Consider the following 26,966-nt stretch of genomic DNA (forward strand, 5'->3'; position numbering starts at 1 on the left):
TCCATTTCACATTCACACTAGGACTGCAATCCTTGACCTTTAGCCAAGTCCTCTCCGCCAGGCAGGATGCATCGCTCTGACATTTCCATTGGTCTGGGAGATTAGGAGGAGAAATGGGGGAGGGAGAGGATCCTGGAACTGGGCCATGACCTCTAACCTGGCAACCATGTCCTCATCACAACAGAGCCCAGCAGCCCCTACATCCTGAGAGCCTCAAGGCTGGCTCTCAGCTGGAATGGCCCCATTTCACCTTCATGCCACTCCTGGCTACCCTCCACCAAGAGATCTGGGTCCCAGTCCTGCTTCCCCTACGTAATAACTGCATCCCAGGATGGGTCACAGAATCCGGAACTCAAGTTCTCAGAGTGTGAAGGGACTTTTACACCTTTCAGTAAAACTGTTAGTTGAATGGGGCACCTGGGTGGCTCAGTCGGTTGAGCATCTGACTTCGGCTCAGGTCATGATCTCGCCGTCCGTGAGTTCTAGCCCCGCATCGGGCTCTGCGCTGACAGCTCAGAACCTGGAGCCTGCTTCGGATTCTGTGTCTCCCTCTCTCTGACCCTCCCCTGTTCATGCTCTGTCTCTCTCTGCCTCAAAAATAAATAAATGTTAAAAAAAAAATTAAAAAAACCCAAAAAACTGTTAGTTGAATGCTTTGGTTCCTTACAACAATCTGAAAAATGGTCATCCAAACTGCATTAATAAAATATAATTGTAATGATCATTTATTATGCCTTTTCTAGGTGCCCCTCTATAGTTATTGTGCTAAAATCTTACTAGTATTATTTAATTACATCCTCACAATATCACGATAGCTGCAATTTTTAAAAAAATTTTTAATGTTTATTTATTTTTGAGAGAGACAGAGGCAGAGTGTGAGTGGGTGAAGGGCAGAGAGAGAGGGAGACACAGAATCTGAAGTAGGCTCCAGGCCCCGAGCTGTCAGCACAGAACCAGACACGGGGCTCGAACTCACAAACCACGAGATCATGACCTGAGCCGAAGTTGGACGCTTAACCAACTGAGCCACCCAGGCGCCCCACTATAACTGCACTTATGACTGCCATCCTTATTTTACACACAGGAAAACAGGTGTAAAGAGATTAAACAAATGTTTCATGAAATGAAATAAAGTGATTTTAAAAGTAGAAGTGTTGCAATGTTTATTCTTTTCTTTATAAATCCCCTCATCATGTATACAAACCAAGTAAAGGATATATATTCCATATGACTTTTTTGAAACTTTTTATATGATTTATTAAGAAAATATATGAGTATACCTAGGCATTCTACATCTTTAAAGCATAGGAAAACTACCTAGAACCAAATATCTGTAGTGATGCAAACTCCTTACCCAAAATAGCAACACATTCTATCTCTTATCACATTGACTAGTAGAATATTGTTTACACTTACCTAAAATCTGTTTACCAGTACTCTCCCTACCTCGGCACTAATGCTCTTCCCTAATTGTGTACAGAACAAATCTCACCTGTCCACCGCATATGCCTCCAAGTATCTGAGGACAGAAATGTCCTATTCTCCAAGTCACCTCTTCCTCTTCATTCTCTGGTCCCTCCGCTGGGCCTCAATCCCTGTAAATCACATTTTTCTAAATCTCATATATCACCTTCTCCACCTCTTCCACCAGCTCTTCCTGAAGATGAAATGAAATAAAGTGATTTTATTTTATTTATTTTTTTAATGCTTATTTATTTTTGAGAGAGAGAGAGTGAGACAGAGTGCTAGCAGGGGAGGGGCGGAGAGAGAGGGAGACACAGAGTCTGAAACAGGCTCCAGGCTCTGAGATGTCAGCACAGACCTTACGTGAGGCTCGAACTTGGGAATGGCAAGATCATGACCTGAGCCAAAGTCAGGTGCTCAACCAATTGAGCCACCCAGGCACCCTTGAATTAAAGTGATTTTAAAAGTAGAAGTGTTGCAATGTTTATTCTTTGTAAATCCCTTCATCATGTATACAATCCAAGTAAAGGATATATATTTCACATGACTTCTTTGAAACTTTTTATATAATTTATTAAGAAAATATATAAGTATACCTAGCCATTCTACATTTTCAAAGCATAGGAAAATATCATGTCATAAATATATTGGGAAGGCAGTTTGGGTATCATATAGTGACAGAGGGTTTGGGGCTCAGACAGACCCTAAGTGTACCATTCGGTGGTTACAAGACCTAGGAGAACATTCTAAACCACTCTAAGCCTCTGAGTTTCCTCATCCGTGACGTGGAACAACAGTAGTACATTTTGCAAAGGGCTGAGATGAGGAGTAAGTGTGTTAAACTTCAGAAAGTGTTTAGAACAGTGTCCAGTACTTGTTACAGGCTATGTAAGTATTTGTTAGGTGCATGAAGTGGATAAATCTTTCATAGGCTTATGACAGTTATGTGCGGCTGGTGCTAAGCACAAAGAGTGATCCATTAATAAGAATAACCTAATGTGGGCACCCGGGTGGCTCAGTCAGTTAAGTGTCCGAATTGGGCTCAGGTCATGATTTCACGGTTTGGAAGTTCAAGCCCCACATCGGGCTCTTTGCTGCCAGCTCAGGGCCTGGAACCTGCTTTGGATTCTGTGTCTCCCTCTCTCTCTGCCCCTCCCCCGCTCACGCTCTGTCTATCTCAAAAATAAACATTAAAAAAAAAGAGAATAAACTCATGACATAAGAATAGTCATTGTAAAAGTGAAGAATATGAGTTCAGAGAAGTCATTTGTCCACGCCCACTCAGCCAGGAAGTATCTTAGCTAGAATTTGCACATGGGCTTGTTTCTCTTAAATTACTGTGCTATGAAAACAGAATATTTTCTCCTTTAACACACAGTTTGATAGTCTCTCTCTTTGGGCTGGGCTGGACTAAGAGAACCCCTTCCTGCCCTCTCCCTACTCTCCCAATTCCTAAGGGCAGTCTCTCCTTCCATTAACGTATCGTTGCATACAGGTGGACACCTATGGGTCACTAATATGCATGATTCTTCTGACAAACCCAGGTGAGACAAACTGAGGTACCCCCACTACTTTGCTCTTACAAATATTAGACTGCAGTAAGCATCATCCTATATATGACTTTTTCACATTTTGGCTAATTATTTTAGGGAAGGTATCCAGAAGAAGAATCATTAGATCAAAGGACATGGATGTTGTCTTTGCTCATTGCATACTGCCAAACTGTTTTCTAAAAGAACTATGCAAATTTATAATGCTGTCATTAATATAGTACTGATATTACAATTATCATGTTTTTACCATTCACAGTTTGTAATTAACTCATTATTTATGTATATTTATAAAATTACATTTATAATATGAAAATATACATGTCAATGTGGTAATAATTATACTTTTGGTAGAGACAAGGTATTAATTTATTAAGTGAAAAAGGTACATTACTTTATCAATGACATTAAATATATCACCTCTATTTTTAAAATTTGTATTTCTTTTTTTATGAATCGTCTCTTCTGTCATTTGCACAGTTATCTATACAACTACAACACAGAGTTTCCTATTGGTGGTTAGTGACAGAATTATGGGAAAGTGTAGAACAGTATTCAAATGCACAGCATTACCTTTTTTTATGTAATATAGAGACATTTGTTCAGTGATTCCTGATTGGCCACAGCTTGAGCAAGTATAGTTGTAAATGTTGCTCTAAATTTTCAAAAAGGAAATAGGAACTTAGTACATTAAGAACTCGCTGCCATTCCTTAACCACGTCATAAAAGGGCTGTTACCCTTGGTCACACTGACCTTTTCTTCACCTCTTCTTCTTTGTGCCAGAAGAGAAGTCTGACCTTGGGGACGCCACCCTCTACCCTACTGTTTTCTCCGGCCTGAGGCAAACTTTCTCCTACTTCCTTCCAAGGGCCTCTTAGAAGGGGTGAGTTGTGAGCTGGGGACTAACCAGTTGATAGCAGATGTTCACTAGAGTTACCAAGGAAAAATGGTAACTTAGACACTTAGTCACTCTTAGACACCCTCTTAGACACTTAGTCACACTATACTGAACATTCTCGATCTCTGCTTAGCCATCAGCCTCAACCTAATGACTCCACCACAGCATACTCCCTAAGATGACCGGTAGTGTTAGAGCCAAATTCAATAGGTTTTTCTTCACTTTTGTCCTCTGTTGACACATGTTCTAAATTTCACGCTAGTCGAGACCCCACCATTCCTTAAATTATATTCTCTAATATCATGGTTCCATGACTGGACACACTACGAATTTTACCTTTGACAAGACCATTCTTCCCAGACCATAACTCTGGGTACCCCTACCACTTGGCCCAATCCTGTTGTACTCACTCCCATTTAAAGCGTACCTTTTCTCATTGCATCCATATTGCTGTCTCCCAAATACCTCCCAGCTCTGATTTCTTGCTCTTTTAGTATGTTATATGTAGTTTCCTATGGTAGCTTTTTACCTATGATAAACACTCTTCTCTTCAAATAATTCCAAGACTTTAAAAGTTAATCTCATCTTCTTGCCCCTAAAATCACCTCTCCTTACCAACTGTCTCATGACAATCAGCTGGCACCATCACTGAGCCTACTACCCGTGTTCTTTTATTTTTTTAATGTTTATCATATTATTTTTGAGAGAGAAAGAGACAGAGTGCAAACAGGGGAGAGGCAGAAGGAGACAGAGACACAGAATCTGAAGCAGGCTACAGGCTCTGAGTTGTCAGCATAGAACCTGAAGTGGGGCTCGAACCCACAAGCACAGCCCGGGGGGATGCCCCGGCCAGGTCCACACCCCCGGTCTGCGGGGTGAAATCATGACCTGACTTGAAGTCGGATGCTTAACCAACTGAGCTGCCCAGGCGCCCCACTACTATCCATGTTCTTAAACTTAGAGTCATCTCTGAAAAATCTTTGACTCTATATCAAACTATTCACAAAGCTGTATTGTCTACCATATCAAATACAACATGTACAATCTGTAAAGAACTACACAGGCATGAAGTGATAACATGAACACACATTTGGAATAGACTCTCAGGATCAGCCCTCAGCTGGCCATGTTTGGCTTCCACATTTTCATCTTTTACCAACTTCATGCCCTGCCTCTCTCCTTCTTCCCATCACCCATTTTTCTCAGGCAGGTCAACAGAACACATCCCCATACATTCACCCTGCTTTCCCCATGTCTTTGCCTTTGTATATGCCACCTACTTGCCTCAACTGCTCTTTATTTCAGCAGGTGTTTGCAGAGGAGGAAAACCACTGTCTTCTTCTCCTGTTTATTCAGAGCCCACCCTACCTTTACCATTGACTTCCTCAGTATCGCTCAGCCATGTCCTCTCTTGGAAGTCCTCTAGAAAGGCTTTTAGCACAGGGCACACAACCTGTTCATACAGAGTATTTGGAAATCATTCTCTAGGGGCTCTGTATCCTATTTTCCCTACTCTTGAACCAAAAGAATAAATGAATGCTCACAATACAGCTTTGCACAGGGTAGGAGCAGGAACAAATACACATTGCAACATTTATCACTGTAGGTAAGCTAGCAACAGATTTCCCACCTGGGATGTCTCTGGAACCATATTTTACTAGAAGGAAGCAAAAGTGGGAGTCCAGATGACCAAGCCAGATCAGAAGAACTGCCCCTTGGAGCCAAGGGATCTGCGGGTGTCATTTCCACCGCCCTATAAATTTATATTTATATAAATATAAAATATTTATATTTTATAAATATACTGTCCTAAGAAAGGAAAGTAAAAGGAGCAAATTATATCTCGCTTCATAGAGTGCATTAGCAATTTACTATTTGCTTTCTAGTATGTCAGTGATCTCATTTGACATCCTCTGCAAAAAGCGTTCAAACGAAACACTTTTTTCTTTTAAAAATTCAAGGTGTTCTTGGTTCCTGCCTGGGATTTTCCCGGGTCTGGATTTTCTGGTTGGAAAGAAGAAAGGAGGATGAGAAGTTAAAAAGAGGAAAGGAAGCCGAGAGGATGCCTGCAAGGTTCCCAGGGTGCCCGAAGGATACAAGGGGGCGCTCCACTCTTGCTTGGGTGAATTCCCAGCTCGGCAGGACCTTTTACCAGAATCCCCGAGATCGCGCTTGTTTAGGAAGCCCGCACCTGCTCCCGGCCCCAGGTGGGACCAGGGCTGGTCCCTGCTGCAGTGCGCCCTCCCTCGGAAGTGCCGGACGCAGGGCGCAGGGCGCAGAAGGCTAGGTGCGCGGCGACTGCTTTGGGGGTGGAAGCCGGCTCTCCAGGCGCCTTGCGAGGATGCGGGTGGGAGGGACTTGGCGCCCCAGGGCACGCCCCAGCCAGGTCCACCCCCGGTCTGCGGAGACCTGGCGAGCCGCAGCCCCCGAGCGGCTGCCTATATAAGTCACCCGGCGCTGGCAGGGCGCACGGGAGCTTCCAGCCAGCGACCCTTGGTCCTCCCCGGAGCGAGGGCGGGAAGACGAGAGGTGCGCCCGGTTCCACCTGCAGCCACTGCCCGCGCGCCGCCCAAGCTGCGAGCGTCTCCCGCCTCTCTGAAGTCAGGGAGCCTGTTTGCTGTCCCAGCGGGACAGGGGAGGAGAGGCAGGGAGAAATTCCACCTTGCGGGGGCCCGAGTCCTTCGTCCTTGCGCCCTCTCGTCGCTCCGCAATTTGAGCGAAGATGGTGGGCCTGACAGCCTCGGACGTGCCCCCGACCATGGCGGTCAAGATCTTCTCTGCTGGCGTGGCGGCCTGTGTGGCGGATGTGATCACCTTCCCGCTGGACACGGCCAAAGTCCGGCTACAGGTAGCGAGCGAGATGGGGACGTGTCTCAAGGAGAGGGAGGACATCTATTCTGTGCATCCCTTTGACAAGCGCTTTGGTTTAACCACCCCTTCTCAAGGCAGGGCCGTCGGCCCCTTAACAAATGGTGCGGCATTGTCACAGCACTGGATGCATTAGGGTGGGAAACTGGAATGCTTTGAGAGTAACGGAAGAACCACAAGAAGCCACGGAAGACAGGTTGACCATGTCGGCTGCCAAAGCCCCCAAAGTTAGGGTGTACTAAGTGTTCTAACGGCTAACAATACCAGCCTCTCCCAGTTTACAAGCCAGGCTCTTTGCCTTCCTTAATTTGGAGGGGTCACATTCACATCTGCCGCTTAGGGGTCCTGGAGAATTTATACAGGGAGGGTGGGAATGTCCAAAATGTGCATTATAGCTGATCTCTCTGCATATATACATAGCTAGAGAGATACAGAGATATATAGGGAGACGTTGCTGTAAAGGGAAAAGGAACTGAAAATAGGAACACAGCCGGAAAAATCTTGGCTTAAAGTTTCTCCTCCACCGAGGACCACCTATGGCCAGTTTTCGTTTTTTCCTCACCAGTTAGGATCCCCTTACTCAATTTTAACTTCGCTCTGACCTTTTCTTTCTCATTTCCAGATCCAAGGCGAATGCCAGACCTCCAGTACCATTAAGTACAAAGGTGTCCTGGGAACAATCAGCACTCTGGCAAAAACAGAAGGGCCGATGAAACTCTATAGTGGGCTGCCTGCTGGCCTCCAGAGACAAATAAGCTTTGCCTCTCTTAGGATCGGCCTCTATGACACCGTCCAGGAGTTCTTCAGCGCAGGGAAAGAAAGTAAGCAGGGAACATTCCTGGGAAGGACAGGTAGAAAGACATGCCCTGAGCCCAGCTCTGGTCAAGCAATGTTACATGCAGGGTAGTGGTCCTCATAACAAATTGTCAAGGAAGCATCCAATATTAGCTTGGTACTCACCGTTCATGGAAAGAAAAGTGTGCAAAATCGAGTTTTCAGATGCAGATTTATACTTGTAAAAATCACCTGGTGGATCCTAGATATTTGGGGCCTCATTTGGATATCCATCTGGAGAAGATGGATGGGCTGCAAAATAACATTTAAGTCAAAGTTCTCCAAACAGTGAAGTCTCTCAGGAACACCAGTGGAGCTTGTTAAAACTCCCAAGTGCTGAGGACTGCCTTGTCCTCCGAATCTGAATTGCTCAGGTTGGGACCAGGGAATCTATGTTCTCACAAGTTTCTTGGACATTTTGGCATGCAACAAATTTGAAAACCTTTGGTCTGAAGGGAAGAAAATCAGACCTCATGAGGAGAGTTGAGAGGACAGGAAAAAACTCGTTTCCTTTAAGAGTTTCCTTGTCAGGTCTCCAGTGTTAGAGAAGACCAGAGAACCGAGTCAGGTGCAGCGGTGAGGAAGGACTACAGTGGACTTAAGTTTGCCAATTTAAAAGATGGTTATCTATTGTATGCTCAGCTCCTAGACAAGCATGATGAGAAAAGAGTACAATCATACAGTTAGGAAAAGAATTGCTGTACTTCCTATATGCAGGTTAGTATGTTAAGTGCTGAATTGATATTATTTTAACTGACACAGTGACTCTATGAGGTAGATGTTATTGTCTCTATTTTACAGATTAGGAAACAGAATGACTGAGAAAGCCCTTGATGAGTAAATGTTTTTGATCCATACTTTAATTATGGGAATGAGCATGGCGGGGCGGGTGGGGAAGGAGGGCTCCAAGACTATTTATAGTTGATTAAATAATTATCTGTCTTGAGTAACTTAGGCTAAAAGGTTTCAAAATTTTGTATCAAAAATCACTTTTTTCACTTCTTTTTGTTGTTGTTGTTCCCTTTGTAACCCTTCATAGCCTGATACCACTTGACATCCCATGCGGGGGCTATTTGTCCACTTGGGATTTTCCTAAGACCTCGAAGTCCAATAATTAACATCACCATTGATGAGAGGAAGGTTAAGCCTCCCTGGTGACTGGTGCCTCCTCCCAGTTGGGATATACAGAAAAAGAGAGCCAAATATAGGAAAGAACTAAGTATTGTGTTTCTTGGCACTTCAAAGTCTTTATTTTTAAAAAAATTCTAGTCAACTTTGAGGTTTCTAGCCTATAGTGATTTAGCACATACTTAGTGCATGATCATCACAAGCATTGGGGAAATAGAAAAGATATAAAGATAGAATAATACTAACTACTAAAATTAAAAAGACAGAGTTGCATTCTGGGTCTTGGTTTTTTGTTGTTTTTTGGTTTTTGTTTTTTTAAATTTTTGCTTGATAAATATTTTTTCTCTCTGAATAGCAACAGCTGGTTTAGGAAGCAAGATCTCAGCTGGTCTAACGACTGGAGGAGTAGCAGTATTCATAGGGCAACCCACAGAGGTCGTGAAGGTCAGACTTCAAGCACAGAGCCATCTGCATGGTCTCAAACCCCGATACACCGGGACTTACAACGCTTACCGAATTATAGCAACAACGGAAGGCCTGACAGGCCTTTGGAAAGGTAACTGACTTTAAGGTGAATTTTATAATTATTAAAACACATGTATTCAATTACCGCTTTATCGTATACTGGAGCTATTAAACATTTTCTTCTTTTCAGGGACTACTCCCAACCTGACGAGAAATGTCATCATCAATTGTACAGAGTTAGTTACATATGATCTAATGAAGGAGGCCCTCGTGAAAAACAAACTACTAGCAGGTAACTTCCTATTGTTGATAACAACCAGGTCTGCACATTTACAATTTCATCCTGGAGCTTCTCCAGCCACATTGTACTGAACCCCCTAATTGTAACAGTTCTCTCTTTTAAAAAATTAAGTAATTTTGAACATTAGATATAACTTTTTTTAAATGATTATTTATTTTTGAGAGAGAGAGAGAGAGAAAGAGAGACAGAGTAAGAGCAGGGGAGGGGCAGAGAGAGAGGGAGACATAGAATCTGAAGCAGGCTCCAGGCTCCGAGCTGTCAGCAGAGGGCCCAATGCAGGGCTTGAACTCAGGAACCTTGAGATCATGACCTGAGCTGAAGTCAGATGCTTCACCGACTGAGCCACCCAGGTGCCCCCATTAGATAGAGTTTTTAAGAAAAAAAAGGGGGCGGGGAGCACCTGGGTGGCTCAGTCGGTTGAACGTCCGACTTCGGCTCAGGTCATGATCTCACTGCTCATGAGTTTGAGCCCCGTGTCCGGATCTGTGCTGATAGCTTGGACCCTGGAGCCTGCTTCAGATTCTGTGTCTCCCTCTCTCTCTGTACCTCCCCTGCTCATGCTCTGTCTCTCTCTCTCTCTCTCAAATATAAAATAAAATAAAAAATTTAAAAAACCCAAACTCTAAATATTAGATTTTTTTTTGCTACAACAAAAAGAAAATGCAACTATATTCTTAATCAGCATTATTCTCATTTAATACTAATATATGGGACTTTGTTGGCATCTTATTCTTTATATAGCATAATTCAGAAGGCGAGTCCATCCCACACTATATCCAAATGAGCTGGTTAAATAAGGAGCTCATCAGTGTTTTTATCTAAAATGTAGTACCATTGGATAGGTTTCCTAAAATATTCTAACAGGTTCTAGAGACATTGAAATTCTCCCTGAACAATGACTTTAATTCACTAAAAAAATTATTAGGCCATTTCCATAGTGTAGTGGTTATCACGTTTGCCTCACACTAAAAAATTATTAGATGCCTATGTATCAGGCTTTGTCCCATATCCTAAGGGCACAGAGAAAACTGACAGGTTATTTTCCTAAAGCATTTACAATCCACTCTGCCAGGTACTATTTGCTATCTTTTTGGTAAGGCTAAGTATAACCTTCTTTATTATATTTTATTTATCAGACATCCACGTTGGTCTCCTGATATCACTAAGTTTATAAGAATCTGATAGAGAACTGAAAACTAGAAGCTTCTTTCAAAAGTCTGACGCTGACTTGTCTCATTGGTCCATTTTAGATGACCTACCCTGCCACTTTGTGTCAGCTCTCATCGCCGGATTTTGCACAACTGTTCTGTCCTCTCCAGTGGATGTGGTAAAAACCAGATTTGTTAATTCTCCACCAGGACAGTACACAAGTGTGCCCAACTGTGCAATTACAATGCTCACTAAAGAAGGACCACTGGCTTTTTTCAAAGGGTAGGATATGGTCTTCTCTATCTGTAATGCTGTGTTCACAGTATCTATGTGTTTTGGGGTGCTGTCTTGTCCAAATAGTTGACATATAGCTGACCAGCCTTTGTCTATGCAGTATACTATCTATTTTTCCTTGCCATAAGTATCTCCAATCCTCCAACACTGGGCCAGAACATTAAAAACTGTGATATTAAAATTTTCTCAGCCTTGATCAGAAGCTCACTTAAAATCAGTGATCTCTCACTTGGTCCCAGTCTATTGGAAACGTAGATGGGATTTTGCCTGATCAGGGCTAGAGAACTATAAAGTGGAGAGAAAGTGTAATAGAGGAATAAGAGAAAATAGGATGTGATTTTTACTATTTAAATTTTTTAAAAATATTTTTTAATTTCAAGTTTTTATTTTAATTCCAGTTAATGTACAGTGTTCTATTAGTTTCAGGTGTACAATATAGTGATTCAACACTTCCATACATCACCCAGCGCTCATCACAAGTGCCCTCCTTCTCCCCTTTCACATTTTTAACCCATCCTCCACCCGCCTTCTGGTAACCATCAGTTTGTTCTCTATAGTTAAGGGTCTGTTTCTTGGTTTGTCTTTATCTTATTTTTTTCCCTTTGCTTTTTTGTTTCTTAAATTCCGCTTATGAGTGAAACCATATGGTATTTATCTTTCTCTGACTGAATTGTTTCCCTTAGCATTATACTCTCTAGCTCCATCCATGTCATTGCAAATGACAAGATTTCATTCTTTTCATGGCTGAGTAATATTCCATTGTGTGTGTGTGTGTGTGTGTGTGTGTGTGTGTGTGTGTGTGTACCACATATTTATCCATTCATCTATCCACGAACACTTTGGCTGCTTCCATATCTTGGCAATTGTAAATAATGCCGCTATAAACACAAGGATGCATGTATCCCTTTGAATTAGCTTTCTTATATTTGGGTAAATATCCACTAGTGCGATAGCTGGAATTTTCACTATTGTGACTTGATGGACTCAGATTTTTAGATTGTATTAAAGTAAAAGTAGGGAAAAATCATTGCCACTGACCTGGAAAAATGATGCAGAAAATGGTGTGGCTTAGATAATTATTACACTCACCTAGAAACTAGTATTGTGTAGATCCCATTTCCCATTAAGCAATATTATATCAGAAACTACCTTCCTAAGAAAATACAGTATGAACTAATTTATGGATATACTTCATAAGGACTAAACTAGTGATAACAAAATTCTATAACCCTTTAAAATTGTAAGGCAATGCCTCAAACCTTATCAAAAGCATAGATGCACCAATCACATTATCCACAAGGTTCTAATTCACCATAATCAGCACTTATATGTTAATACAAATGAAATACATTACAAAATTAATTTAGAATGGATATATCAGTTATCAACCATTAACCATTTAACAATATTTTTTTTTCAAATTTAAAACCTTTTGGGGATACATGTGACAACCAGGATGAAACCTGAAAACATTATGCTAAATAAATTGAGCCAGCCCCAGAAGGACAAATGTTGTGTAATTTCACATATATGAGGCAGCTAGAGTAGTCAGATTCATAGAGACAGAAGTGGAACGTGGTTAGCAGAGGCTGGGGGAGGTAGGAGCAAAGGGAATTCTTGTTTAATATGTACAGTTTCAGTTAGGGATGACCAAAAGGTTCTGGAGATGGGCAGTGATTGCTCACAATGTACTTAATGCTACTGAACTACACACTTAAAATGGTAAAATGGTAGACTTATGAACATTTAAAATATGTAATTAAAATACACACACACACACACACACACACACACACACACATCCATCCAGGAGTCAGAAGAAATGTATTGAGACCTAAACAAAACAAAACAAAACAAAAAACAAAACCACACACAAAACCTTGGGGGTCTGATTTTTATAGGCCAGATCTCTTTAAAAAATCTATCCAAGGCAGATTTAACTGATGACATCTTTTTCTGGAATATCTCATTGCTGCAAGCAGGCGTTCAAAGTCAATCATTTGGTCTGCACAGTTTGACATAATTCTTAAACATAACACACACACACACACACACACACACACACACACAAAACCCACAAAAAGCAAAACCAAAAAATGCACTTAGTCTCTTGACAGTTCAAGGACAAGAATTGCCAAGATCTGGACAGCACGAATTTCTTCACTCTGGAAAATGGTCGGTCCACTTACTCATCACTTTTTCTTTGCTTTCTCCTTTTCCTCTTTCAACAGTTTCTATCTCCCATCCAGAAAGCAGAGCAAAACAAAGCAGAACTTTCCCCACCCCTCAGAAAAGGGGAGTTATTGGAAAATGCCCCTTCAGGAATGAGACATGCTTTGGAGGGAGTGAAGGCTGTGTATGTATGTGTCTAGATGTGAGCACCTCGGTTTTGTTGTTTTGAAGAAGTTTTAGACAATATTATTTTAGGTGCACAGTAGGGAAGGGTGAAAAATAGCTACCTTTAAGTGCCTTTATTTGAGAAGAGTGGCACAGTGAGAAGCATAAGCTGTCTGTGCCGCAATAACTTTAAGAATTCTAACAAACTCAGAGAATGGTGATGTGCACTTTCCTAGATTTGTACCTTCCTTCTTGCGACTCGGATCCTGGAACGTCATTATGTTTGTGTGCTTTGAACAGCTGAAGCGGGAACTGATGAAGTCAAGGCAGACCATGGACTGTGCCACATAATCGTCTTCAGGAAAAGGATGTAACACAATGGTGGGAATCTGTGCTGACTGACCAGATAATTAAAATCCAAAACAAACAGAACCTACTCATTTTATTTCACCCTAAAAAGATAGAGGAATACTAATTGAGTTTTGGACTTTTTAAAGAAAAAATTGTATTTATTTCTTGTGACTTTTATTCTCAGTGTTTTATGAGAGAGAAAACAAAACACTCAGTATGCACCCTGGCAAATGCAGTGTCCGGATAAATGACTGAATCTGCCTGTTTGGGGAGGGCTGGGGTCTTACGATTGGATATGAAGAACTTTAATATGTTTTAATTATAATTCAGGTCGCCAGAAGAGGCAAATGGAGAGGTGCATTTTAGGTTTATAAATATTTAATGTTTCCTTTTAACTTATTAACCCAGTTGTAAGTTAATATATTCAATAAAGGACTGTTAATACCTTTAAAGGTTTGCCGTTTTGGACCTATATCTGAATCTAAGACTTGAAGTTCACCTAGACTACAAAGTGGTCCAATAACAAGTGAAGGTCTTTAGAACCAATAGGCAGAAACTTACTTTAAATGTAATTATTAGGTTTTTTTTTTAATTTTTAGAATCTATATTTTACGGCACTTTTAACAACTTCTAACCTAAGTTACTATAATCATTTGGGCCTATTGTTATTAGAATCATGGTGTCGGGGCACCTGGGTGGCTCAGTCAGTTGAGCGTCTGACTTTGGCTCAAGTCATGACCTCATGGTTTGTGAGTTCAAGCCCCATGTCAGGCTCTGTGCTGACAGCTCAGAGCCTGGAGCCTGCTTCAGATTCTGCTCCACCCTCCCCTACTCTCTCTCTCTCTCTCTCTCTCTCTCAAAAATAAACATTAAAAAAAATTTTAGAATCGTGGTATCTATCCCAGAGTTACAGCATTTTTGAGCCAGAAGGTACCTTTGGTTAGATACAGGAACAGTCTTAGATTTCTACTGGGATAAAAATGAATCTTCATGGCATCTTTCCAGCAAAGCTAAATTCATTATTAACACCTGCAGTAACCTTTTTTTCATGCCTACAAACTGAGTGCAGAAGAGACAGGGAAAGAATAAACAAGAGATTTACAAAGTATAAGACATGACCCAAGCTTGTTTTCAACCCCAAACAAGGAATGACACAAGGTCCAGGAAGCCCACAGGCTGTCAGGCAGCATTCTATTTGTTTTTATCGGCTCCATGTTATATCTACTGTTGTCTTTTTCCCCTTGACTTTATGAGGTTTTTCCCTGGTGCTTATTTCCCCTGTTGTTACCTGCAAAAGTGTCTTGTAGCAAATGTCTTCAATATCCCTCACCCGTCACCTTGCTCTCTCCACTTTAGCACACACGGGCCTGACTTCCTGTTGTCATGTCAGCACCTCTACAGGGTCTTCTGGCCATCAGAACCATCTTTGCACACCTGTGCACGGCATGCTAGAAGTGCAGGGAAAATAACACACCCCAGGGAGGGCCCTTGCCCAATAACTGATGGGAGTTGGTGTATAAATACTTCAGTCCCCTTATCCTCAGATGGAGTCACCCCTCACCCTCATCCAAGGGCTCAGAATCCAGTTACACACAGTGTTATTTTACTTAATACAAAATACCCCTAATGGGAGGACTTCAGTTCCCTCCCTCAGTTCCCCACTCCCTTACCAGCACTTCCTGGGATCACCTCCCAAATGAATGACACTTCTTTATCTCTAGGTCTGATTCTGGGGGAATCCAAATGATGAAACATCACCACCTTACAGCTGCATATTTCTGTCAAGGATTAGGAAGAAAACATAAAACTTCGTTTCTTTGCTGAAATCTTGCTCAGGCAATAGGCAGTAGTAACAAGATGCTCCCCTTTGACCAAACTGTAATCAGGCTCCTCTGAGCCGTGTTTTCCCAAGAAGTGCCATTGTTAGGCATGTCTTCAAAGCTCAGTTTTAGCAAAAAATCAGGCTGAATAGGTTTAGCCAGAATCCCTCACCCTTGATAAATGATCACCCTTGATAGTTGATCAAATTCCTCCTCTACCATTGATGGCTGATCAATTCTCTTGGATTTTCTATGTACATATATCACTTATGAATAGTCACTTTTCTTTCTTTCCATCCACTTGTCTTACTGCACCAGGTGGGACTTCTATCACAACTTTGAACAGATGTGCTGTGACGATTTGGATTACTCGTCAAATGTTCACTCCTTACCCCTTCCTAATAGAGTATATTTCGCTGTTTCATTGATGTTGGACTTGTCCATGTGGCCTGCTAGATGACCAAGCGAACATTGGTGGACATGATGTTAGCAAAGGCCTGAAATACCTTTGAGCCACTGGGCTTGTTGTTCCTGTGCTTCTGCTGCACCGTATAAAGAGCATACCTCAGGTAGCCCACTGGTCCCAGACACACAAGTCACATGGAGCTGACAAGAAGCAAACCCACGACCTATATATTTTTTTTTTTTTTTTTAATTTTTTTTTCAACGGTTTTTATTTATTTTTGGGACAGAGAGAGACAGAGCATGAACGGGGGAGGGGCAGAGAGAGAGGGAGACACAGAATCGGAAACAGGCTCCAGGCTCCGAGCCATCAGCCCAGAGCCTGACGCGGGGCTCGAACTCACGGACCGCGAGATCGTGACCTGGCTGAAGTCGGACGCTTAACCGACTGCGCCACCCAGGCGCCCCCCCACGACCTATATTTAAGGCCAGCTGAATCCAGCTGGGATTAGCAAAGCTGCCTGGTTGGCCTACCCATGTGTGAGGAGGAAACGCTTTTTTGTATGCCCCTAAGATTTTTGTATGATTGGTTGTTATGCATTGTTCCTGTGGCAAAAGCTGACTGATACAAGTGGTGACACCCTTTCTTATTTCTGATCCAGACGTTTTACCGTTAAATATATTTGCTAGGGTTTATTTTATAAAGACACATTTTGTAAAATTAAGGTAACCCCTATTTCTCATTTGCTATGTTTTTAATATGAATGGATGTCGAGTTTTTATCAAATGCTTTTCCTGTGACTTTTAAGATCATCATGTGATTTTCAAATATTAACGTGGTAAATTTCATTAATTTTATTCTGGGAATTAACCCAACTGAGCTATAATTGATCACACATTAAAACAGCATATCTATATGCAGTTCATTATTTATTATGTAATATATGAAATTCAATATATTTCTGGATTTCAGTGTGCTTCTATTTTATTTAGGATTACTGCATCCAAAGTGACATTAGCATATAATTATTCTTTTTTTGTTCTGTCCTGGTTGGGTTGAGTCATCAAGATTATGATAGTCTCATGAATTATAGGGTGTCCACCCTTCATTATTTAGAAAAGATTATGAAAATTGTTACCATTTTATTGTTAAATGTGTTAACTTGCCAGTGCAAGCTACACAGAACTGTAGGTTTTTTAATGGAAAGGTTTTTAATTCCTGAATCCATTTAATAGTGCTAGGACTTTTTGATTCCCTATTTCTTTTTGTACAGTTTTGTTTTGGTAAGTTATATTTTTCTAGAAATGTTTATATCCCATCTCAATTTTCAAATTTTTGAGGTTATCCTCAATACATTTTCTTTCCAGTATTTGCAGGATCTGTAGTGATGTTTCACACTCAATTCTTGGTATCATTATTTGTTTTCTTCCTTATTCTTTAAAATTTTTAAAAATTTTTACTTCAGAGAGAGAGTAAGTATGAACAGGTGGCAGGGAGAGAGAGAAAGAGAGAGAATCCCAAGCAGGCTACATGCTCAGCAAAGAGCCCGACATCGGGGTCCATCCCACGACCCTGGGATCACAACCTGAGCCGAATTTATGAGTTGGATGCTTAACTGACCTGAGTTCAGCCGGGCACCCCCCTTACTCTTTATTTATCTCACCAAGGTTAATCAGTATTATTAGTCTTTCCAGGCAACAAATTTTTACTTTTGTTGATTCTATTGTATGCATTTCTATTCCATGCATCTAAGCTCTGACCTTTAATATCTCCTTCTTTATTTTCTTTACATTTATTTTGATCTTCGCCAAACTCCTTGAGATGACTGCTTGGTCTTTAATTTTCAGCCACTTTTTTCTAATACATACATTTTAAAGCTATAATTAGTATTAGCTTTAATAAAGTTCATTTGCTGAATCCAACCAGTTCCATATGTAGTATTTTTATTTAGTTCAAAATGATACACACACAGAGGAATGCTCTGCAGCTGTAAATAAATAGAATAAGGAAGCTATGTATTAATATAAAAATGTATCTAAGATACACTGTAAAGTTAAGAAAAGCACACTGCAGTGCAGTATGAATTATTCCTATCCTTTGTAAGAATGGGGGGTGGGAGTGGTAGCTTCTTTTCTTTTTTTCCAGCTCTTTTCTGGTCTCATAACCAACTGTTGTTACCCAGTAACATCTTAAATAGGTAATTAGTGGATGAGTTAGTCACAAAAATAAAAATTTTCTGTGTATTCTGATTTACCCTATAGGAACATGATTAAAGGGTTAAATAAGGAAGTCACTGTTTCATGAACATAAATGGCTTAAGTAAGGGATGGGGAGGATAGGAAGAGACCGAAGGATTAGCAGAGCGGCTTTCAACAATTTTGACACACTTTTTTATTTGTTCACAACATTCTGAACAAAATGACATCACATTTAAACTATTGCTTTTACATATGAAGTTAATTGTTTTATCCAAAGTAGACAAAAATCGATTTCTTTAAGTTGACAACCAGCACTTTTTCCCCCAGGGAAAGCCGCTGCTTATTTTTTTAATACATTAACAGAACCACAGAATTGCCCTATAATTAAAAAAAGAAAGAAAGAAAGAAGAAAGGATTGCCCTATAATAGTTAGGTCTTACCTGAACTACATTTAAACTTTTTCTTGTCAAAAGGTGAAGCCAGAAAAAAAGAACCAGCTCACTCATGATTTCTCTCAGATGTTTAATAAGTCCCTTCGTCTTTGTTAAAAATCTGCTTGTGCGGAGAGGTTCATAAATGTGAAAATGGAAAGGAAGCCTCCCCAGACTTGTTCAGAGAGAAGTTAGGTGGGCCATTTATCCTGAGAAAATAGCTGCTGGCCCCTGATCATTAATTCTAAACATTATTGCCCTCCAAGCCAAACTTCTCTTCTGTGCCATGATAGTGTGTAATCTTTTCTGCTCTGGAAACGAGATTTCCACTTTCCACTCATGTAATGCTGCTCCTTTGAGCAAATCTTTGACCAAGTTCTATTTCGCTGAATGCAAAGGGGAGAAACAGTATTTAAACAATTATTAATACTGGAATAAAAATGAAGAGTACATATATTTTTCACATAGAAAAATACATACAAATCCAAGTAGCTGCTAAAGTAGAAAAAAAATCAGGATGGGCATTTTTTAAGAAAAAGATCCTGTTTTCTAAACTGGTGCCAGTAAGACACTGATTTTTATATCTAACTATATCACCATATTTATATACAAAGAGAGGCTGATCTAGGTTCACTGACATACTGATATCCCCTGATTCTCCCATTTCCCTAAAGATTGTCTTTCAGAACATACTTGAACTACGACCAGTATAATTCTATTTTTACACCATTCTTGTCACTGGCACGCTCTCTTTGATCTGGCATATACAAAAATTGATTTTAACATCGATTCACTTTTCTGATGCTAAAACAAACATAATTTTCCTGCTTTTCCTGCTACTTCAATTCTATCACTACTTTGGTATTTTATTCATTATTACAGAAACAGGGAAGATCCTAAACATGGATTTTAAGACTACATAAAATTCTAACACACATATGCTGAAAGCAAGGAAAAATAGGACAGGAGACACAATTATATTTTTTCACGTATGTCACTATGTTACATTCTAATTTACAAGTGGGGACGCTTAGCTTGGCTTCCAGACTATCAAACTTTAGAATTTATTGGTATCTTTTAGACCAATTCACTACAGAGCTTCTGAAATGGTTATTGAGTTTTCTGAAGCAAGAGCAGGACAGTATCTATATTGTACAAACAGTGATGGATTTAAAGAACGTATTACTGACCAAACTTTCAAATGACATTCTCAAAACATTATTACAAAGTGTTTTTCCTCCATAGAAGGCGAAAAACTTGATTACTTTAAAAAGTTTTCCCTTCCATACATACTTGTGTCATTCTTTATTAAGCATACTGACAAAGGTTTAAATCAGTTCAAGACCTCAGCTGTTGAAAGATTAAAATATAAAGGTAAGAATTTTCAGCATAAACATTAAAAGACTAACAGAATTGCTTTCCATGTAATAGTAAACACTATAAAATGAGCTTTAATGGTTAGCACCTGATCCTTACCAGGATTTTGCTACATCTCCTAGAACTGCAGAGCTAGAAACTAATGCACTGAAAGCATAAAGAAAAAATTGAGATAATCCCAGGGTTTAGAAGTCTCCTACAAGAAACCAATTTTAAATGCCTGTGATATGGAGACACTAAACCACCACAATCAATAATAAAGGGAACCCAATTTTTACGTGCTTTATCCTGTTGAGAAAGTAATAGTTTTGATGCTGCGCTTTCAATGTGTGTGCTATACGACACTGCATCTGTTACTTTCCGCTCAGATGTTTTTTACCTCTCTTTGACAAGTTTGCAGAAAGAGGTCTGTAAAGAGACATGAACGAACACTGAAAGTCTCGGGTCTTGCTACCACATGAGTCAGTCGTTAAGCACTTGATATACACATTTAAAGACGGGCTAACTCTCATCATATTTAAAATATGTCTTTAATAGGCCGGTTTCTGTAGGATTTAAGAACTTAGTGATCAGACAAACCTATCTTCAAACTCTTTTAGTTTTGCTAGGAGTACAAATGTCTAAAACACACAAGGAAGAAATCATTCCCATGAGAAGCTCATCACTATATAATCCTTGACAGCACTTGATGCCCTCCCGAGATTTTAGGAGAATAAAGCTATACGAAATGCACAGTCATCATCCTCAGGCTACTTTTGAATCCCACAGACCACTAACTCAAAGAATACCCATAAAGTCCATATACCATTATCCAGAAACACCATGGAGGCAAAGCAAAAAGAAGCAACAGTTAATCGTAAATAAAATAAACCAATGATGTTTCACCAGTATTTTTGAAAAGCTTTAAGTTTTCCTTTTGTATAAGTTCAAAGACAGTTTTATTGAAATAGCCACTGTCCTTTGAATACAGTCGAGATTTTCTTAGCCAATACATCTCTTTTCATAAACACTCACAGGCAGAGAAGCCTCATAAAAGGCCTTCACACCAAGCATTATTATTCTTTTCTACAACTGACTGAAAAGCAAATAACTGAAGATGAGAAAATGCTTTTAAGCTTTAAAATACCACTGTGAGATTTTAAAGTGTGGTATTTAGAAACAAAAAAGCTAGTCACCAATACCGTCATTCTCTCATTATCCATTATGCTAAATAATCAGGGAAACCAAAAAGGAAGAGGCCATGATTCTTTATCCTGTCTGACATATCAATGCTTTTTGCTACTAATGAAGCAACATTAGGGCATGTGATTGAGATGCAAACAAAGAAAACCATGAAGAACTACTCTTCCTGTTAATTAACCTAGGAAGAAAACATGACAAAGAAAAAGAACAATCATCTCCAAACTAAAACACAAAAAAATCTTAAAAGAGCTTTGAAAGGTTCCGATACTGACTTGATAGTACAACACATAAAAATGAAAACTGATTCTGACACATTTTAATCAACCAATTAAATACAAATACCTGATTTGTACTTTTACACTAAATGGGCTAAGTCCCAAGTTCCAAACTGTAGTTCACAGGACTCTACAGAAGGGATCTTTGGAAGGATAAGGTACCTTTGGAAAACAGTGTATAAACAACTGTAAACATACACTGATTGTCCACTAGCTTTCTTAAATAGAATTTCTGAAATCTTTTTGTAGGAAATTATATATAAGGAGTGTAATTGATCAGATACTTTCTATTACAACATATAAATTCTGTTGTGTGTGCAAAATGTGGTAGAAATAGAAGATACTACGGATGATTCATATTTTTAAAGTAAGTGATACATTACAATCCAGTAAGAGTCCTTTAATCTTTTCATGAAACTTCTCTCTATACATGTTGAAATACATAATGCTTTCTGGCTTTTCTTCAAACCAAAACTTGTCAAATTCATAGACAAGGTAACCTGCGGTTAAAGAAAAACAAAACATAAATATAGTCTCAGTAGGGAAATCACAACCAAACCACCTCATTTTAAAGTACAGGACCATCCTTTAAATTATATATTAAAATACAATAATCAGAAATCATATTAAACTACTAGAAACCTGAAAAACCTTATAAGAAATATTTTTGTTCAAAATAAGCAGGAATTTCAATAAAATATTTAGTATATTTACTGTTTGTCTCAAGTATCAATAAAATCCCTCAAATGTAAGAGAGACAGTACTGTCAAAAGATGCCTTGGGAATAGGAAAAAAAGTTATTCCCAGAGACCCCTGAAACACAAATATGAAAGTAATGAGAAAATGTGGCACCTGGGTGGCTCAGTTGGTTAAGCGTCCAACTCCTGATTTCAGCTCAGGTCATGATCTCACGGTTCGTGAGTTTGAACCCTTCGTTGGGCTCTGCATTGACAGTGCAGAGCCTGCTTGGGATTCCCCACCCACCCCCCTCTCTTTTCCTCTCTCTCTCTCCACCCCCCTCAAGTAAACAAAAAGTCTGAAATATCAAGAAGACATTAGACAAGGATAAAGTACACAAAAGCCATTTTCTATTGATTTATAAATCTAATAATTATTTCTACTTTCTTCAATGAAATATCAACATCTTCTCTTTTTAAAAAGAATACACAGTGCTTGCTTTGGCAGCATATACACTAAAAAAAAAAGTATACACAAACTCTAAATAGTAGGCTTAATGTTTTTGTTTTTCAATATCCTCATGACAGTAGCCAAGTTAACCCTCAAAGTATTAACAGTACATAATAAAAATAAAAACATAAATAGATACATTTACAAGCAAAAAATGTGAATTTAAAATCACTCTTAAACCATATTTGGATTCAACCAAATGTATGTATTTATTTAACAAATGCTACTACAGTCGTGCTCACCACTTGCTCATGTGTGTATTTACTCTCCCAGCAAGCCTATGATGTGGTATTGTTATTCCCATTTTACCGATGAAGAAATGGGGGGCACAGAGAGTTTTTACTTTTTTTTTTTTTTTTAGTAATCTCTATGCCCAACATGGGACTAGAACTCATGATGCTGAGATCAAGAATCGCATGCTCTAGTGACTGAACCAGCCAGGTGCCCTGAGAGCTTAAGTAACTTGCCCAAATCATATAGTTCGAAAGTGGTCTCTATTATGTTATAAATTAGACTTTGTATCCACCAGAATCTCATTTCCTCTTCTGAGAGGATTTTTAATAAGAGATAGAAGTGACTTATTTCAGATAAATGGAGGAGGGGAGGGAAAGACAGTGACTACATAAAAGTGTGACTAGATTATCATAATCACTTAATATGAAAAAAAGTAAATTCCATTTTAGAAATTAGTCATAAAGCAAATACTAACAGTTAAGAACCATGACATTTCAAAATTGAAATATCACTTCATAAGAAGGCCAATTTAAAAAAGATTTCAAAGTAATCTCTTGATATGATAAAACAGATTTTTGTTAACTAGGATATATGAGAACAGCAAAGAATAAGGCCTCTTTGAGCAGAGGGCTTTTCATTTCCAAAAGCCAAACTGAGAATGGTAATCTTGTACTTATTTTTAAGTGGTATTGTTTTTAATCTTTATTTCATTCAAAATTTACTTTGTGCATACATTAGAATAGTACATCTATAGAAATTATACATTCATATATAAATTGATCCTTTGCTCCCCCCCATGCCTACTCCCAATATATTGATAGGGACGTACAATAAAAAAATTGGAGATTAATATGTTGGGTAGTATGAAAACTAAGACATCTATGCAAACTTGATATTTTTGGTTTATTATTTTTGGCAATTATATCTCATCTATTTACCATTCTTGTAAGTCCTTTAAATTGCTTTTCATTACTGCCTAAGCAAATGAGTATTTAGGTTTCGAACAAACTGCGCAAGTATAAGGTACTAGCAATTTCTTGCTTCAGAACGGAGTTGTTGGTTTATAATGTAAACTGGTCTCAGAGAAAGACCAGCCTGAGACTATAATGGCTAAATTGATTTAATGAGACATCAGGAAACTGCAGGAGATTAGAACAAAATTACAGAGGGCTGACAGGGCCTTGCAAGACTCCGAAAGCCTTGCAGAAAAGGATGGAAAAGAGTTGTATCCACAAAGCACATCTATTGCTGTTTTGCCTCTAGGAGGTTTCAAACACTAGACTCAACAGAAACACCATACAAAATTTCTAACCTCAAAATTCCCCGTATGCTTTTACTGTCCCTGACCAAAGCCACAGGGGCACTTAAGGTTTTCCAAAAGGGGTTAAAAGAAGGTAACCATAGGAACAGGGATTAACTGTAAACTGGCATGAGGGATTTATTGGGATGATAAAAATGTTCTAAAAGTGGACTATGGTGTTAGTTGTATAACTCGGCAAATTTACCAAAACTCACTGAATTGTTCACTTGAAATGGGTGAATGTTATGGTATATAAATTATACCTCAATAAAGTTGTTATTGAGCCATAACTTTTCTGTTATACAAACTTGAGTTATTTTTTTTTGAATCACCAAACCACTCAGGTGACAATGGATATCTGCTTGCATTTTTGACATACAACACAAGGGTGACAATGGAGCTAAGAAACTGAATTGGCACTCACTTGTTTCCAGCCTTGTCTATAGAGAACAGTAACAACAACAAAAAAAGCAGTAGGGATAACGAGGGGAATGGGAGATGGAGATATATCACAGGGAAATAATATATGTGAAAGCTAATCTTTTTATAGTTCTTTATCCTACACAAAAACTTTGACCTTGGAATTGATTTGTGCAAATGAACTGGGCCCGGTTCCCCAACAAATAAGGTTTGAAATTATTTTCTAGTTAGAATATGCTCTTAAAAATAAAGAATATTTAAATACCTAAAAAAGAATATCTAAAAGAATATCTAAAAAGAATATCTAAAAATAAAGAATATAAGAATAAAACCTCAATTAAGACAAAAAACTTCAGGGGCACCTGGGTGACTCAGTTAAGTGTCGGCTCAGGTCATGATCTCACAGAGCTTGAGTGAGAGCCCCACATCGGGTCTCTGCTGTCAGCACAGAGGCCGCTTTGGATCTTCTGTTCCCCCGGTCTCTGCCAATCCCCTGCTCATTCTCTCTCAAAAAATAAGCATTTAGGGGCATCTGGGTGGATCAATAGACTGAGCATCCAACCTCGGCTCAGGTCATGATCTTGCAGTTCGTGAGTTTGAGCCCCACGTCAGGCTGTCTGTGGTCAGCACAGAACACGCTTTGGATCCTCTGTCCACATCTCTCCCCCGCTCAATGTGTGCTCTCTCTCAAAAATAAATAAACATTAATAATAATAATAATAATAATAATAAAGATTTTTTTTAAAAAGACATAAAACTTTACAGTAAAAGGTATAAAAATCAATTTGGGGGAGGAAACTCCAGTGTATAAGATTAAGAGAGGTGTGTGTGTGTGTGTGTGTGTGTGTGTGTGTGTGTTTGCTTTAAATGTTCCAAGAAATTTGAGACATAAGCTTAATTGTTTCTAGGATGATGCACAGCTCTTATGAATCTAGAACTGATAAAAACAAGGCAACTGAGAAGGTCCTATAATGACTTTTGCACCTCAGATATTACCTTGATGCTCTTCCTAGACAGGAGCCAAACAAGATGTTGATGCTGAGGGCACTGAGATCAACAATATTCAAAGATGCTCGTGTTACCCATAAATAGGGGAAAAAATACTGGGCAGAAGTCATTTTGCACTGCGTTCTTACCTACCACACTTTGTATTTACTTAAATATGGTAAAATGTTTAATTTGGGGGAGGGGAGAATTTTTTGATTGTTTCTTTTTATATTTGTTTTATGTTCAATTGGCATCTTTAAACAAGCATATATTTCATAGAGAAAACAAATTATCAGAGGCCGTCAGTGAAGTCCCAGGAGTCTAGACACTATGCTAAAAGTCAATGAGAGGTTTAGGAGAGTAAATCAAACAAGACTAATGGGGATAAATAGTTCCCTGGCAACAAGATGAAAGATAAGACCTGGAGAACAGGGAAAAGATGATGCAGATTTGGATAAAAATCTGTTCAAAATGCCCAACCCCTAAAAAAGGAGACTGGCTGAGCTTGACCCAAGGCAAGGAAGGGTCTCTTCCCAGCTCATAGGACAAACACACACACTTAGAGTCTGTACTAATGGATAGGTATGCTGGGGCTATACTGACCCGGTTTCACGGTTTGTATCTGGGAGCAGCCAAGGCACAGAGACATCTCCAGTACAGTCAGGAAGGGCCAGGAGGGTGTATAAATAAAACTACAATGATAACTCTGCTATGGTAAAGGAAACCAGTGCCCCCAGGCAGATCATCGACAGGGGTCCTAGGGACCTGAAAAACCTGACCCTCCATCTGAAAACACATTGTATCAACTCCTACTTTGTGTGCCCATCCGTATGAGATCCTTTAACCTTTTCCATTAAAAAAAAAAAAAAAAAAAAAATCTAGACATCCAAATGCTGGAGGCTAAAGAGAGAGGTTGGGCTGAAGATGTACATTTTGGCATCACTAGTACATATATGGTATGTCAAACAGGGGACTAGATAAAACCACTTGCAGATAGAATGAAGGGCTGAAGACAGAAGGGGGTCTAGGGCTGGGCTCTGAGGTGCTCCTACATTTAGTAAGGGAGTAGATGAAGGCTCAGCATAAAAAGTCTATGGATGAGTCAGTTGGGGCCAGAGAAAAGACAAAAGAATGTGCCATCAGAAAAGCCCAGATAAGGTTGCAAGAAGAAAGGCATGGTGGTTTACGCCTGGTGCTGCTAAAAGTATCAAATAACACGAAGAAAAAAAAGGTGGCAAGTGGATCTGGCAACAAAAAAGGTTGTTCATGTATTTGAAAAAATCCGTTTTAGCAGTGTAGTAGGGAGAGAAACCAAACTGGAGTTAGAAAAAAGATTAGCAGTTAGGAAGTGAAAACAGCATTTATTTTAAAAGTTCAACAAGAAGGGGAGCAGATAAATGGGAGTGGTAACTGGAGGTAGATGCCGCACTAAGGGAATGTTTCGTTTTGGTTTGGAAAATGAAGGCTCCATAAACACAGAGATTTTGCCTCATTTCTGCCATATCCCCAGT

General features: G+C 39.4%; 2 protein-coding genes across 3 annotated transcripts in view; one reads left to right on the plus strand and one right to left on the minus strand.

The window, feature by feature from the left end:
• The first annotated feature begins 6,140 nt into the window (after positions 1–6,140).
• Positions 6,141–13,994, plus strand: UCP1 (uncoupling protein 1). The gene is made up of 6 exons (XM_058721312.1): positions 6,141–6,761; positions 7,404–7,602; positions 9,099–9,299; positions 9,399–9,500; positions 10,760–10,940; positions 13,526–13,994. Exons 1-6 carry the CDS (start codon positions 6,636–6,638, stop codon positions 13,638–13,640), a joined length of 924 nt encoding a protein of 307 aa, XP_058577295.1. The 5' UTR covers positions 6,141–6,635; the 3' UTR covers positions 13,641–13,994.
• A 4,240-nt stretch (positions 13,995–18,234) lies between these two features.
• Positions 18,235–26,966, minus strand: part of ELMOD2 (ELMO domain containing 2) — a 31,594-nt gene continuing 22,862 nt past the window's right edge. For both annotated transcript variants that reach the window (XM_058721315.1, XM_058721316.1), the window contains exon 9: positions 18,235–21,826. In XM_058721315.1, coding sequence (XP_058577298.1) covers positions 21,681–21,826 — 146 coding nt within the window. In that variant the 3' untranslated portion in view covers positions 18,235–21,680. The remainder of the gene's footprint in view (positions 21,827–26,966) is intronic.

The sequence above is a fragment of the Neofelis nebulosa genome, chromosome 3, assembly GCF_028018385.1.
Source record: "Neofelis nebulosa isolate mNeoNeb1 chromosome 3, mNeoNeb1.pri, whole genome shotgun sequence".
NCBI lineage: Eukaryota > Metazoa > Chordata > Mammalia > Carnivora > Felidae > Neofelis > Neofelis nebulosa.